The sequence below is a fragment of the Sphaerodactylus townsendi genome, linkage group LG13, assembly GCF_021028975.2.
Source record: "Sphaerodactylus townsendi isolate TG3544 linkage group LG13, MPM_Stown_v2.3, whole genome shotgun sequence".
Taxonomy (NCBI): Eukaryota; Metazoa; Chordata; class Lepidosauria; order Squamata; family Sphaerodactylidae; genus Sphaerodactylus; species Sphaerodactylus townsendi.
The window spans coordinates 11774678-11789441 of record NC_059437.1 but is presented as its reverse complement, the minus strand read 5'-3'; the positions used below and the strand labels follow the sequence as shown (position 1 = coordinate 11789441).

The 14764-nt window shown below is 46.8% G+C and overlaps 1 protein-coding gene across 2 annotated transcripts in view; it reads left to right on the top strand.

Annotated features, from left to right (window-relative positions):
- Nucleotides 1–6058: 6058 nt before the first annotated feature.
- POF1B (POF1B actin binding protein) overlaps nt 6059–14764 on the top strand; it is a 56444-nt gene continuing 47738 nt past the window's right edge. For both annotated transcript variants that reach the window (XM_048514785.1, XM_048514784.1), the window contains exon 1: nt 6059–6727. In XM_048514785.1, coding sequence (XP_048370742.1) covers nt 6176–6727 — 552 coding nt within the window. In that variant the 5' untranslated portion in view covers nt 6059–6175. The remainder of the gene's footprint in view (nt 6728–14764) is intronic.

Below are 14764 nucleotides of genomic sequence, written 5' to 3'. Positions count from 1 at the left end.
GAAGATGGTGCTCTCTGTTGTATCGTCTGGTAGAAGGAAGAACATTGCATCTGGCTAAGGTGACAGAGTGTCTCAGAGTGGGCTCATGTAGAAGATGTAGATAGTTAGCAGGAGTGGGAAAACGAGGCAAAATATGCAGATGGATTGGAGAGCCGGTTTTATTTGCTTGTGCCATCAGTTTCTGGTAGTCCTGCTCAAAGAGTCTTTGCTTTATGAGACGGTATATCTCATTAGCAGTCATAAGAAGATGATCATCAAGGGACACAGCTAGGTCTTGCAACTTATCGGTTATATGAATAACCGTCGAGACCAAATAAGAGAGCGCGTTTGAGGTAAAGCTAAGCTGGCCATCGTGAAAACAGATGCATAGCCAGAACCTAAAAGTGCGGCAGGTATGTATTTGTTCTCTTTAAATCACTTTTGTCACATTTCCACCCAGCTTTGGGTCCCCAAGGCGACAAACAATACAAAAAATTAACACACGCTTGTGCACACATGCAAATATATAAAAACAATGAAAAGGAATGCACGAATGGGAGGATGGGCCAATGCGGCTGAGTGAAGGAACTCCAGATAAAACTGAACAGTCATCACCCAGTGGCAGAAGACCATGATAGAAAGAGACAGATGAATGTCCCTGAGGTGGGAATTCCATCGTTTTGGTGCCACAATGAAGAAGGCCCTTTTCCAGGTTGCCTCAGATGGCGAGGTACTCGGAGCTGGTTCTCCGAAGGTGGCTGAACCGGGCATATCCTACTTTCTTCCTAAAGGGATCCACAAAAACTTACAACAGAACAAAAACTACACAAATAAGCATATAAGACAAAACAAAACAAAGTGCTTAGACAACTTCTTTCACAAAATAGCTTAGTCTGCTACAAACTGCTGGTTTCCTGTCTGTAATTGACCAGCAATTCATCAAAACATTAAGAAAGCTGGATTTTATTGCATGTTTGAGCTTCCTTGCTGTCCTCAGTGGCTTGCATTCAAGAATGTATCTTCCTGCATAATTTGCAGTCTTAAATTATAACACGGACTGTGAAGTCTCCTCCTATGTAGGCAATAAACTAATCTGCTCTGAAGCTGAAAGGCTGCTATGTCGCCCCTAATAACAGACAGGCTGCCAAATTTTGCACCAAATGTTGTTCCTGAATAGTCTTCAGCTGATCATACACTGGTGCTCTGCCCTGCACTGAAAAGAGATTCTCTTTGGGGCAGAACTTCTGTTACAGACACTCCCCCCCACCCCCAACTCACTGCACAGCAGATCTGATAATCTTCGCTGTTTGAGAGAGTGGGCAAAGAGCAACTTTCCCCCCTGATTTGCAGGAAAGATGAAAGAAATGGCCCTGCATCATTGCTTTGGCCTTTTTCGCTTCACCCTGCATCTCCATTTTCGCTTCACCCTTTTAATATTTTTTCAACTTCAAGCACTTGTACAGTATTAAATCTATTGAAATAATGGTAAATCTAATACTGAAATACCAAAATACCCTAATAGAGACAAGAGAGGACTGACAGCAACAAGACTTTCTGTCCTCCTGAGGCAGCAGCAGCAGGAGGACCTACAGCTGGAGGAGGAAGGGTGGCTATTCTTCCCATTCCTCCATCTTTCCCAGGGAAGGGGCTAGTGAGTATGGCAAACTGGGGAGAAACCTGAAGTGGAGCGAGCTGCCATGGTGCTAGCGGTGCCTGCATAATGGGTCTTCAAGGACAGCCCCACATAGTGTGGGTTACAATAACCAAGGCTCAAGGCTACTGTTGAAAGTATCAACAATGGCTAGATCAGGAGTCTTTAAATAGGGTAAAAGAAATGTTGCTGAACAGCAATCCTGCAGACACCCGTTTCTCAGTGCTGGGTCCAACAGAACTCCCAAATTCTTCATGCAGGCAGTCAAAGAAAGTTGGACTCAGGCTCACATAAGGGACAAGCACCACCATCTCCTTCTTCTCAGGATTCAATTTCAGTTTATTCTCTCTTGTCCACTTAATCACAGCCATCAGCCACATGTCCGGGCCAAAGACAGCCATGTCTGCTGGCTTATTTAATGATATATAAGGTTGAGTGTCAGTCCTGTGCTAATGACATACTTTTATCTGCCATTCTAATGCTAGTCTATCAAGCTATACTAAATTGCTTGTGTGGTTAAAGACTCCTTTACAACGCTGGAGATATAAATGACCTTTCATCTTCTTACCTGGGCCGGCCAGTCTTCAAATCTTTTGGGTGCTTGTTTAATAAATTGCTTCCCAATACAGCCAGTGTCATGAGAGTGTTGGTACAGCATGTCAAAAACTCAGTAGGGGATCTTTGACGAGTTGCCCTGCCTCAAACTTTGGTCTATAACCTAATACTGGCATACCTTGCAAGAGGAAGGAAGAAGAAGAGTTTGGATTTATATCCCACCTTTCTCTCCTGTAATGAGACTCAAGGTGGCTACCAACCTCCTTTCCCTTCCTCTCCCCACAACAGACACCTTGTGAGAAAAAAATTTCTCTCTGTCAACATTTTCTACCCCATGCATAATTTTATAGACTTCAATCAAATCCCCCCTCAAACGTCTCCTCTCCACACTAAAGAGTCCTAAACACTGCAGCCTCTCTTCATAAGGAAGGTGCTCCAATCCCTCAATCATCCTCGTTGCTAGGTAGGCACTAAGACCCAGGCGAATAAAGCAGGCCGGACCTTCTGTGTTGTAGAATTCTCTGCCTGGGTCTTAGTGCCTACCTAGCCCTGATCCCTCCATCTGTTTGATAGTTGTTGATGAACTATAAATGCTGTTGTATCAAAGTACCATGTTCAATGCACAACATAATGGTTTTGAATAAGGCAGCATGTAAAAATAAATGTTAATTCTCATATTCATTCGGGACTATATTATAATGCGGAAGCATACTGTTTTCTCAACCGCTGCACCGCAACTGACCACACTATTATCTTTCTGTGGAACAGAGTATAGGCAGGATATTTTCTTTGGTGGCACCTTGACATCAGAGGTTCACCTGGGGCCTACTTTATTTTCTTTTAGGCATCAGACCAAAGTCCATCATTTTATCTGAGCATTTAATTGGGGTTTTAGCTTTTTCTGCTTGTATTTTACCAGCTTTTTAATGGCATGCTCCTATTTAATGAATAACTAAATATTATTTGTTTTTAATGTGGTGGTGATTTTAACTGCAAGCCACCTCAAGCAAGATTCTGAAGAGGTGGGATAGAAATATCCTAAATAAAAAAAATAGATAAATGAGAAGGGCTTTCCTTTTTGCTGCACAGAATTCTTCAATTATAGACATTAACAAAATGTCATATGCAACTCAGAACAGCTAACCTGTAGAATTCATTGCTAGCAGCTGTGATGATATCCACTATTTTATTAAGTTTTTAAAAATTGATCCAGATAAATTGGTAAAAGATCTACCAATAGCTATCAACAGCAAACACAACAGCAAACATAAACAGAAAAACCAGATTTTACCAAATTCCTCTGACTAGAGATGCTAACTGGATATTCCCATCATGCCTTGCATATGGAACTCCTACTCCCCAGCACAGCTGGCTGTTCACAGTTGAAAGACAAAACGGAATCACTATGAAGGCAATTTTTGTCTTATTTTTTCTGAAGGCACAATTTGAACCGAACAAGAAAAGACAAGGAGATAAAATCATGGTGCTCGTCTAGACCTTTAGAGAACTACCAAAGTCCTTTTGATTTGACTCTGAAGGGCTAATAATCTTATTATGAGATTGCATCTTTGTCTTCAAATTTGTGTGTTTTTATCTGCTCTTCCTTACAGAAGGTGCGTGGGACATCCAAATAGTGTGATGAGTGATATACAACTGCACAGGTGCAAAAAAGTGCTCTTTGTGAGTTTAATGGGACTCATGGCTAAGTAACTGAGTAATAAGTAAATGAGTAGTAAGAATGCAAGAGTAAATGGCTAAGTAAATGCGTAGTAAGAGTGCAAGAGGGTGGGTGATGCCTTACCAGAGCTGAAAAATACTATTTACTTGTGAGAACTTTTGAAAATTACAGGTGGAAAAAAGAAGGATTTCAAGAAAAGTTGTTTCTTCTTAACACACATACACACCCAATTGCAAATAAGATCTTTTTTCCAAAAAGAGAATTATTTATTAGCTGTAACAATTCAAGAAAGTCCATAAAATAACTGGAAAAACAGGAGTTTTTCAAAACAATTGTAAAATTGTAAACAGACCTTTTCTTCAACTGAAACACTTGATTTGATTTTTTAAATGTTTTTTTAAATGATTAAAAATAGTGAAACGCATTTCAACGAAAGAAAGAAAAGGCTCTTCCGTGGTCAAGAGCCCTTGTGGTGTAGTGGTTAAGAGCAGGTGGACTCTAATCTGGAGAATCAGGTTTGATTCCCCACTCCTCCACATGAGCAGTCAACTGCAATCTGGGTGGGATGTGAGGGCTTATCTTGTCACATCTACCACCCCATTGGACGGTGGTTGATTCGCTGATCTGGTTGGCTAGGCGGTGTCCCCTACCTCCTCATCGCTTCCATATGCCTCCGGTTGCTACCGGTGGAAGAGGATTCCACCATCCCAGATAGAAGGAGTGTACCGTCAGTCAAGGGTATACAATAGCCGCGCCCTCTGCTAGAACCCTCCAAACTGCAATCTGGTGGGATGTGAGGCTGATCAGGCTGCGACATCTGTCACCCCATTGATCGCCAGGGTTGATTCGGCTGATCTGGCTGGCTAGGCAGATTCCCCTACCTCCCTCACAGCTCCATGCGTCCACTCCCGAGCTGCGGCTGGGGTGGGAAGGGGCGACGACCATCCCAGATAGAAGGAGTGTACCGTTCTTCGGTCAAGGGTATACAATAGCTGCGCTCCCCTGCTAGAACCTCCAAACTGCAATCTGGGGATCAGGATTTGATTCATAGCTCCTCCACATGAAGCCTGCTGGGTGACCTTGGGCTAGTTGCCCTTCTCTCGGCCCCACCTATCACACAAGGTGTCTGTTATGGGGGGGAGGAGCGGAAGGAGTTTGTAAGCCACCTTGAGCCACCTCAAAAAGGATATCGAAAAGATAGAAAAAGTGCAGAGAAGGGCAACGAGGATGATTGAAGGATTGGAGCACCTTCCTTATGAGGAAAGGCTGCAGCGTTTGGGACTCTTTAGTTTGGAGAGGAGACAGATGAGGGGGGATATGATTGAAGTCTATAAAATTATGCATGGGGTAGAAAATGTTGACAGAGAGAAATTTTCTCTCTTTCTCACAATACTAGAATCAGTGGGCATACATTGAAAATGCGGCGGGGGGGGGGGGAGAATTAGGACTAATAAAAGAAACATTTCTTCACGCAACGTGTGATTGGTGTTTGGAATATCCTGCCACAGGAGGTAGTGATGGCCACTAACCTGGATAGCTTTAAAAGGGGCTTGGACAGATTTATGGAGAAGTCGATCTATGGCTACCAATCTTGATCCTCCTTGATCTCAGATTGCAAAGGCCTTAGCACACCAGGTGCTCGGGAGCAGCAGCAGCAGCAGAAGGTCCTTGCTTTCACACCCTGCAGGTGAGCTCCCAAGGGCACCTGGTGGGCCACTGCGAGTAGCAGAGTGCTGGACTAGATGGACTCTGGTCTGATCCAGCAGGCTAGTTCTTATGTTCTTATGAGTCTCCTTACAGGAGGACCAAGCGGGTATAAATCCCAATTCTCCTTCAAAACGGCCCTGTCTTCCCTTGAAATCATTTATTCTTTTTAATAGTTATTCTTTTATTGATTCTATTTGATTGATTATGTTAAATAGTTTGCCTAGCTGTAATAGTTGCCCAGGTTCCAGAAAGGCACCGCACACCTGGAGCCCCGGCCAAGCAAAAGGCTCTCTCCAAGAAGGGACGGGCGGGCCGCCCCTCCGTGGGGCCTGTGCCAAGAGGGCCATGCCCGCGCGGGCGCCTTGGCACCTGGGCTCCTCCTGGCTCAGCGCGCCTCTGCTTGGCCTCCCGGCGGCGGGCTGGCGCGGTGCCCGGGGCGGAGCTGGCGAGGAGGGCAGCCGCGACGGCGCAGCAGGCGTGTCCCGGCGGCGAGGGCGGCCCGGACGACTATCCCGCGCCCCGCGCGCCCGCCCGGCCAGTGCGCAGCAGCTTCCCCCGACGGTGCGCCCGCCGCAGCCAGCCCGCCCGCCCGCCCGCCCGCCAGCATGTACTCCGTCCAGCAGCACGTCCAGCCGACGCCGCGGCCGCCGCCCCTGCCCAACTGCGGCCCACCGCAGATGCCCCACTACCCGCCGCCCCCCAGGCCCTGCTTCGAGCCGCCCCAGTGCCAGCCATACCCGGAGCCCCCCCGGCCGCCGCCCCAGAGCTACGCCTGCCCCCCGATGCCCCAGAGCTCCTACCCGCCGCCGCCGCCGCCCTGCGAGCCTTGCGGCCCGGCCACCCTGCCCCGACCCTTGACCCAGCAGCCTTGCGCGCCCCCGGCGGCCGCCACCCTGCCCCGCGGACGCCAGAACCGGCCCGCGCCGCTGCCGATGCCCCTGCAGTGCCCGCCCGGCGGCCGGCCCTTCCCGGAGCAGAACCAGGACGGCGGCGGCACCGTGGTCTACGAGCGCGTCCGCACCTACAGCAGCCCCGGCGGGAAACGCGTGCAGCTCCTGGAGCCGCCCAACTGCTACTCCCCCAACCGGGCGGCCTCGCCCGCCGACGGCACCCCCGGCTACCAGCACGTCATCTGGAGCAGCGACCCGCCGGTGCAGGTAACGCCTCGGGGCGGCTGCGGGGGTGGGGGTGGGGTGGGGGTGGGGTGGGGGGTCACTGGGGGGAGGTGTGTGTCTGTGAAGAAAACACACTCGTCCCCAGTCAGGAGAGATGGGCCGCACAGCAGGTTGTGGCTTTCCTACTGTAGGATCAGAGAATCACAGAGTTGGAAGGGACCACGAAGGCCATCCAGACCAACCCTCTGCCACGCAGCAAGGCACAGGCGATGAAGAAGAGTTTGGGTTTGTACCCCACCTTTCTCTCCTGAGAGGAGATCCAAGGGGACTTACAAGCGCCTTTCCTTTCCTCTCCCGGCAACAGACACCTTGTGAGGCAGGTGGGGTTGAGAGAGTTCTGAGAGAACTGTGACTAGCCCAAGGTCACCCAGGAGTGCAGGAACACATCTGGTTCCCCAGATAAGCCTCTGCCACTCAGGTGGAGGAGTGGGGAATCAAACCCAGTTCTCCAGGTAAAAATCCACTTGCTCTTAACCACTGCACCCTGCTTGCTCTCTAGGCAGGCCATCCGGCCTGTTTAGAAACCTCCAAAGCAAAAGACTCCACCACTCTCTGAGGCAGCGTAGTCTGCTAACATCCTTTAAGGTCGGGAAGTTCTTCCTGATGTTTAGGTGAAATTTCTTTTCCTGTACTTTGAATCCTTCACTCCATGTCCCAAGGCAGTGGTGGCGAACCTATGGCACAGCCAATTGGCCATGCTGGCAGGGGCTGATGGGAATTGTAGTCCATGAACATCTGGAGTGCCAAAGGTCTGCCACCACAGTCCTAAGACCTGGAGCTGCAGAAAACAAAGACAGTTTGCTCCTATCCTTTTCTCCAGAAGCTGCTTATTGGATCGTCTCCCCTTACCACCCAGAACTTTTCATAGGAGGATACCCAAAAGGAACATACTCACTAACTGAAAGTTTAATTTTTTACTGTATTCTCAAAGGCCTGCATGGCCAGAATCAGCCGACTGTTGTGCGTTTTCCAGGCTGTGTGGCCGTGGTCTGGTAGTTTTTGCTCCTGACGTTTCGCCCACCTTTGTGGATGGCATCTTCCGTGACGCGTCTCTGTGGGCAAAGCATTAGGAGCAAAAGATACCAGACCGTGGCCGTACAGCCCGGAAAACTTATAACACCCGTTTGATTTTCATTACCTGTGCCTCCTTTTGAAATCTTCAACTTGTGCCTGTCATCTGTGCTTCTAAGGACCAAATTGTTTTTAATGCAGATTGTGAGTTCTGTATTATTCACCTGCAGCCCTAACTGGTAATTGGGGAAGGGGGGGGGGGTTAGATCTGAAAAATGGTTTATTTTGGTGTGGGGTGGAGAAAGGCGCATCTGCCATCCTTCTGTGTTGCCTGTGCTGATCAAATTCAGAGCCTCCCCACAGATGCATCAAAGTCAAAATGAAATATTCAAGAGATCCGAATGCAGAGTTCTGTGGAATAGGGAATTTGGCTTTATTGAGTTATTCTTGGCCGTGTTGGTCTTTCAAAACATCTTGTCACTCTCAAGGCATACTGGACTGCAAACACACTTTGTTTAGCTGGCACAATGGTGCTAGATAAGAAAGCTTCCTCTTTGGAGTCTCAGGAATTCTTCTGTCTCCTCACTATTCCTCAGCTTGGGATTTACTCAGTGTTTACCCATTAAATTCCTTGCACGTGTCATTTTGTAGTTTACCAAGGGGGGCAAATTTCCTACCTAAACTCTGCATTTGGAATGCTGGCCGAATTATATTCTGTTTTTGTTTTTAAGTTACTCTTAGGAATCTTTTTTTTAAAAAAACCTCATTGTTACTGTTAGGAATATTTTTTTAAAAAAAATAATTTAGATATTCAGAGCCCATTTTTCTCCCCAGTAGAAACTCAGAGTGGCTGGTTAGAATATCATCTCTGCCTCATTATTTACCCTCACGACTGCAACTCTGTGAGGTGGGCCCAACTGAGAAAGAATGACTGCCCTCAGGACACCCAGTCCGTGTTAAGGTGGGGATTCGGCCTCCTCTGGTGCTTTTATCACTACACCCCCAGCAGAAAATTATTTTTAGTCCATGGAAGGGCCTGTTTCTCATTCACCTGGAACATCTAACGTGGCTGATAATCTGTAGCAGGATGAGTTGTTCTGGTTTGGGATCTTGACATGCATCTGGTAGCATTTTAATCAGGCTTTCATGTTCTGGAAGAGAGGTTGTTCTTTGTAAGTGATGTTTCAATATTAGTGTATGTGCGTTGTTTTGTTTTGTTTGGGGCAGGACACGTCTGCAAATTGAACATATGTTGCCTAAAGCATGATTCCGTTGTAAAGTTGCCCACTTTTAAGACTTAAAAATGAAGGATATGTGATCTGTGCTATTTTCTTTTTTCAACTATTTGTTGTGAGTCTGGCTTTTCAGTGATTATCTCTGGTGTCTGGGATATGTCAGGGCTCTGTGTGTGTGTGGGGTGGTGGTGGTGGTGGTGGTTGATGGTTACTAGACATACAGATCTTTCAGTAAGATTCCACACTAGAGAGTAGCATGAACAATAACCAAAGGCAGACATGATCAAGGAATTGGATCCCCTTTCCTATGAGGAGATGCCAATGAGTGCCATTCAATACTGTACAGATTTACCCCAATCTTAGCCCATTGATATGAATGGGCTTAGACTGGAGTAACTTTGTTTAGGATTACACTGTGAGGGTAGAAAAAAAGATGACTACAGAGGGAATCTTGCCTTATTTGGTTGGCCCAGGTTAGCCTTATCTTGTCAGATCATGGAAGCTAAGCAGGGCCAACCCAGTTTAGTGCTTGGATGAGAGACCACGAAGAAAGTTCAGGGTTGTGATTCAGAGGGGCTTAATGACAAATCACTTCTGCTCATCTCTTGCCTGATAACAAAGGTTTATAAAATGATATATGGAAGGGAGAAAGTGGACAGAAAATTATTTCTCTCTCCCCCACAACACTAGCACTGCCATAATACTAAAAGTCAGGGTGCTCATTGAAGTTACAAAAGGTAAAGCCCTGGATCATTACTGACCCATGGGGTGAAGTCACATCATAACATTTACTAGGCAAACGATGTTTACGGGTAGTGCTTCTCCATTTCCTTCCCCACTCTTCTACACTTTACCCCCCAGCAAGCTGGGCTCTCATTTTATCGACTTCGGAAGGGTGGAAGGCTACTTGATACCAGCTTCTGTTGGGATCAAACTCAGGTCATGGGTAGAGCTTGGACTACAGTACTGCAGCTTACCGTCGCGCACCTCGGAGCTGGTTCAGTGAAGTTAATGGGCAATGATAGATTGAGAATAACAGAAGGAAATACCTCTGATGAATCAAATTGTGGGGTTCGCTGCCAGTGGATGGAAGGATGGCCTCAAGTATTGATGACTTCAACAGGAGATTTCCATCAATGGCCATTAGGCTTGGTGACTAAAAAGGAACTCCACATCTAGAGGCAATAAGTACCCTGAATACCAGCGTGATGAGCCAATGTCTGGCGAAGTCTTCGGCCTCTGTGCTATATTGGCTATGACGGTGGACTAGATGCATTGGTAGTCTGGTCCAGCAGGGTATCTCTTACGTTCTACCGTGTTTCCCCCAAAATAAGACAGTGTCTTACATTAATTTTTGCTCCCAAAGATGCGCTATGTCTTATTTTCAGGGGATGTCTTATTTTTCTGTGTTCTGTTCGTCGGGCATGCTTCCAAACAAAAACTTTGCTACGTCTTACTTTTGGGGGATGCCTTATATTTCAGACTTTAGCAAAACCTCTACTACGTCCTATTTTCCAGGGATGTCTTATATTCGGGGAAATGGGGTAATGTCAGGAATGGATCCCCCATCCCATTGCATTTCCGGCTTTTATTTGTGAGCCAAGGTATTTTCTTGGAAACGCCAAGTTTGTCACTGCAAGATTTATTTATTTTAATTGTTACGCAGTTTCTACCCTGCTTTTTGGCGCTTGTCGGATTATCGTGCTGTCTCAGCTATAGTACGTAATAAAATATAGCCATGTTGGGCCTGTTTAGGGAAGAGGAAGATGTAATATTTGAGATGACTCGCATTGCTGGAATTAGAGTCCCGTTTGTTTGCTGTTTGTGTGCGAAACCCATTTCCTGCTCAGCCAAACAGGGCTGCAGGTGCAACAGTGTGGATAGGTGTTGGTTTGTGCGGCTGATTGACTGATGTGGTAATGCGACCGTGGGTGCAGTCTGCTGGGGAATGCTCCTACACAAGCCCAGTAGGAGATGATTGGGATCAGCTTTAGAAGCGCATGGATGCTCTTGTGCCACTAATGTTTATTTCACTGTGGCTTGTCCGGGCAAATTACGCCTGTTGTTTTAACCGTGCACATGCACAAGTTGTGACAATTCTGCAAGCGTAGAATCCAGTCACACTGGTTTGTTTGCTTGTTTGTCTATCTGTCACTTTTGCGTGCTGCCCTTTCTCCAGGAGGTGGGGGTGGAACCGCCCCATCTTTTGTGCACAGTGGCTCTGTGAACAGTGTTTGAGGGTAAATAGGCATCCAGGTTATCTAACGAAGTGAACTTTTGACTCCTGAAAGTTCATACCTTGAAAAATGTTCTTTAAGATGCCACTGGACTCAAAATGTTATTCTGGGCACGCAGGGAACTTCATAGCTAAGTGGGGATGTGAATTAGAAGTAGGTTAAGAGCAGGTGCATTCTAATCTGGACGAACTGGGTTTGATTCCCCGCTCTGCCGCCTAAACTGTGGGGAATTCAGATTAGCCTGTGCACTCCCACACATGCCAGCTGGGTGACCTTGGGCTAGTCACAGCTTCTCGGAGCTCTCTCAGCCCCACCTACCTCACAGGGCGTTTGTTGTGAGGGGGAAAGGGCAGGGAGATTGTAAGCCCCTTTGAGTCTCCTACAGGAGAGAAAGGGGGGATATAAATCCAAGCTCTTCTTCTTCTTCCCCAGTCTGAGATACCACACTGGATCTGAGTATGGACACAGCCTTGGGGGAGGTGCTGCCAGGAACGTAGTGTAGAAATGGCTTTGTAGGTGGCCTGAAAGAAATTCAAAGGGGTTGCTTTCCCGGAATGGCTTTTGTTGAAAGAACTCAAAACAATCTGTTGCTATTGAAATAAAATGAAAGCAAGGTAGTGTTTTGCTAAGGGAGAGGGAGGGGAAAGAGAGGCAAGCATGAAGCCACAGGAGAGGAGAAAGGCCAGGGCTAGAAGGGCTACATTGCCAGTATTGAAAGCGCTAACCCTGGCTGGGTGTTGGCTTCCAAGGCACAATTCAAAGTGCTGTTTCTTCCCTTTAAAACCCTAAGAGGCTGCCCGCCAGCCAAGACCTCCCACAGACCCCCTGGTCTATGGAGCCTTCTTTCAGAGGTCAGTGGGGCGATCAGCAAGGACAGGTCCTTTTCTGTAGTGGCACCATGACTTTGGAATGTCCTCCTTGGTGACTAGCCTATCTAATTGTAGAAAGTGTGGCGGATTTTTCTCCCCATGCATGCAATATTTTTGTTACTTTTGTAGTTTTTGTGGCTTGTGCGTGGGGGTAGTTGTGGGGATTGTATTGTGAATACGCATGTGTAGCCCCTCCTCAGTGCTGCCCAATTAGTTTTGCATTGTCAGCTGGCTTTTATTAAATAAGTATCGAGTATCTTATAGCTGATTTTATTTTTTTGCAGCTAGCTGTTTAGTGGCTGCTGCTTCTTGTTTTGGCTTGAATATTTTGTTCTTTTATGAAAGGAGAAAGAAAAGGGCCACTGCACTCGTTATAGGAGATAAAAAATAAGGCTAAGGCCAGTGGTTCAAAATAAGATAAACATAAATTTTATTAGTAAAAATTCCCTACGCATTTCACCCAAGGAATTTCCTTAGGGGAATCTGTTACTCTTGCAGTGGCCACAGATCTAATACTCTTCTTTGAAAAACCATTGCAAGAGTAAGATTCCCCTGAATAAACCTCTTGGGCAAAACACACATAAGGATTTTTGATATATACCTATATATATCTATATATAGATATATATAAGCAAATTCCACTCACTGACTCACTCGCCAATGGAACTCAAAAACCACTGAACCTACTCACTTGAAATTTGGCACGCCGGCTCCTCATGTGCCCGAGACGCTCAATAAGAAAGGATTTCCAAAAATATTGAATTCAACTCGAGATATTAGCTATTTACTGTTTTTCCTATCCATCTCTGCCTATCTGCCTGAACATTCCGTGTGTGACAGTTGAGCACCAAGGCACTTCAGCTGGCTTCCCAGTTCCTCTGATGAGTCACTCACTCTAACAGTGATTGGTACTCTGCATTTACATCTACAGCTTCCTGTCACAGGACTTTTCAGTGATGGCCACGTTGCTGCTCTAACTCCACTATCCCCATCGACCAGCTGCGGTACTGCCCACCAAACAACAGGCACGCTTGATCCGCTGGTGCGATGCCTTAAATATACACAGCAACTTACACATTGCATTACACACAGACAGCACCAGAAAGCTGCTGCAAAATATGCAAAACCCACCCCACCACCCCACAGGCACGCTGTGAGGAAACAAGCTCATGTCACCCCTCAGTTCATAAACACTCTGTACGGAACTATGCTGACGATCACCCTGAAATTCACAGAGACACCGCTCTCACCAACACATAACGAACCACAGGTGCCCTGCTATCCAACAGCAACCTGTTTCTTCTGCTGCAACCGCTACAGGGGAACAAATTCATGCAGACGCTGTGATCACCAACACGTAGCGATTCACAGGGACCCTGTCTAACACCGGGCTCCTCAGCACGTAGGAACCTGTTCCTTCTGCTGAAACCGCTAAAGGGAGAACATGCTCCACTGCTGCGCCACCTGCCTTCTAACACAGCACTCCTCAACACATAGGCTGTGCTGAAGCATGCACACTGTCACCCCGAAATTCACACACAGCCTGTTTGGGAGTATGCTGAACGTCACCCTCAGGACAACAGACAAGTGAAAGAGAGCAATTTCATGCCAACATTCAAAGTGCACGGACAGGTCTACCACAGGACAGGAAGCCTCAAACCGGGACTCCAGCACCTTGACTGCACCGTGGCTCACACAGGAGGTATCGAGGCCCTAAGTAGGACGCTCCAAGATATTATTGGCCACAACCATCTTACGGGTGGAGTTCTTTGCTTCTCAGAGCTCTCTTAGCTCCACCTACCTCACAGGGTGCTTGTTGTGAAGGGGGAAGGGCAAGGAGATTGTAAGCCCCTTTGAGTCTCCTGCAGGAGAGAAAGGGGGGATATAAATCCAAACTCCTCCTCCTCCTCCTCCTCCTCCTCCTCCTCTTCTTCTTCTTCTTCTTCTTCTTCTTCTTCTGCTGGGTGGAGAATTTGCATTTCTGCGTTCCGCTTTTCTCAACTCCCCTAGCGAAGCGCGGGCACCCTGCTAGCAAGTTAATATATGCAAAAGTTAATAGTGCAAAATATGGAGAGAGAGAAAGAGATCCTAATATCCGTATGTGTGTTTTGCCCAAGGGGTTTCTTCAGGGGAATATATATCCATATTTTTCACTATTAGCCTTAATTTTTATCTCCTGCTCTTTTATGTAAGCCACCTCGAACTGAGAGGATTGGTGTAAGATGGAAATCTTTTAAATACACATATAAATATTTACAAGGTTCCCAAAGGCATCAGATTAAGGTGAAGGAAAAGAGGAGAGAATGCTTTCAAAATGCCCCTTGTGTCTGGCTCTTTAGGTTACAGGAACCGTGGATGAATGTGCACAAATGTAGTTCATTATTTGTCAGCCCATCTCACTTCACACAGTTGTCCTGAGGGGAAAAAATGTGGGGTGAGAGAAACCATTTACACCACCTTGTGCTGCTGGGAAGAAAGATACGGTTAAAATAAAATATATGGGGGTACTCAGGTTTTACTTCAGTTAGGGATGAGCACTCAGTGGGGTTAACGAAGTGGGCGTCAGTTCAAGAAAAACCCAACCGGTCATTTTATTTCTGGCCTTAGAAGTCAGAATTGGTATGTGAGGAATGTGTGGGGTGTGGGGAAGTTTGGTTACATCTTCTT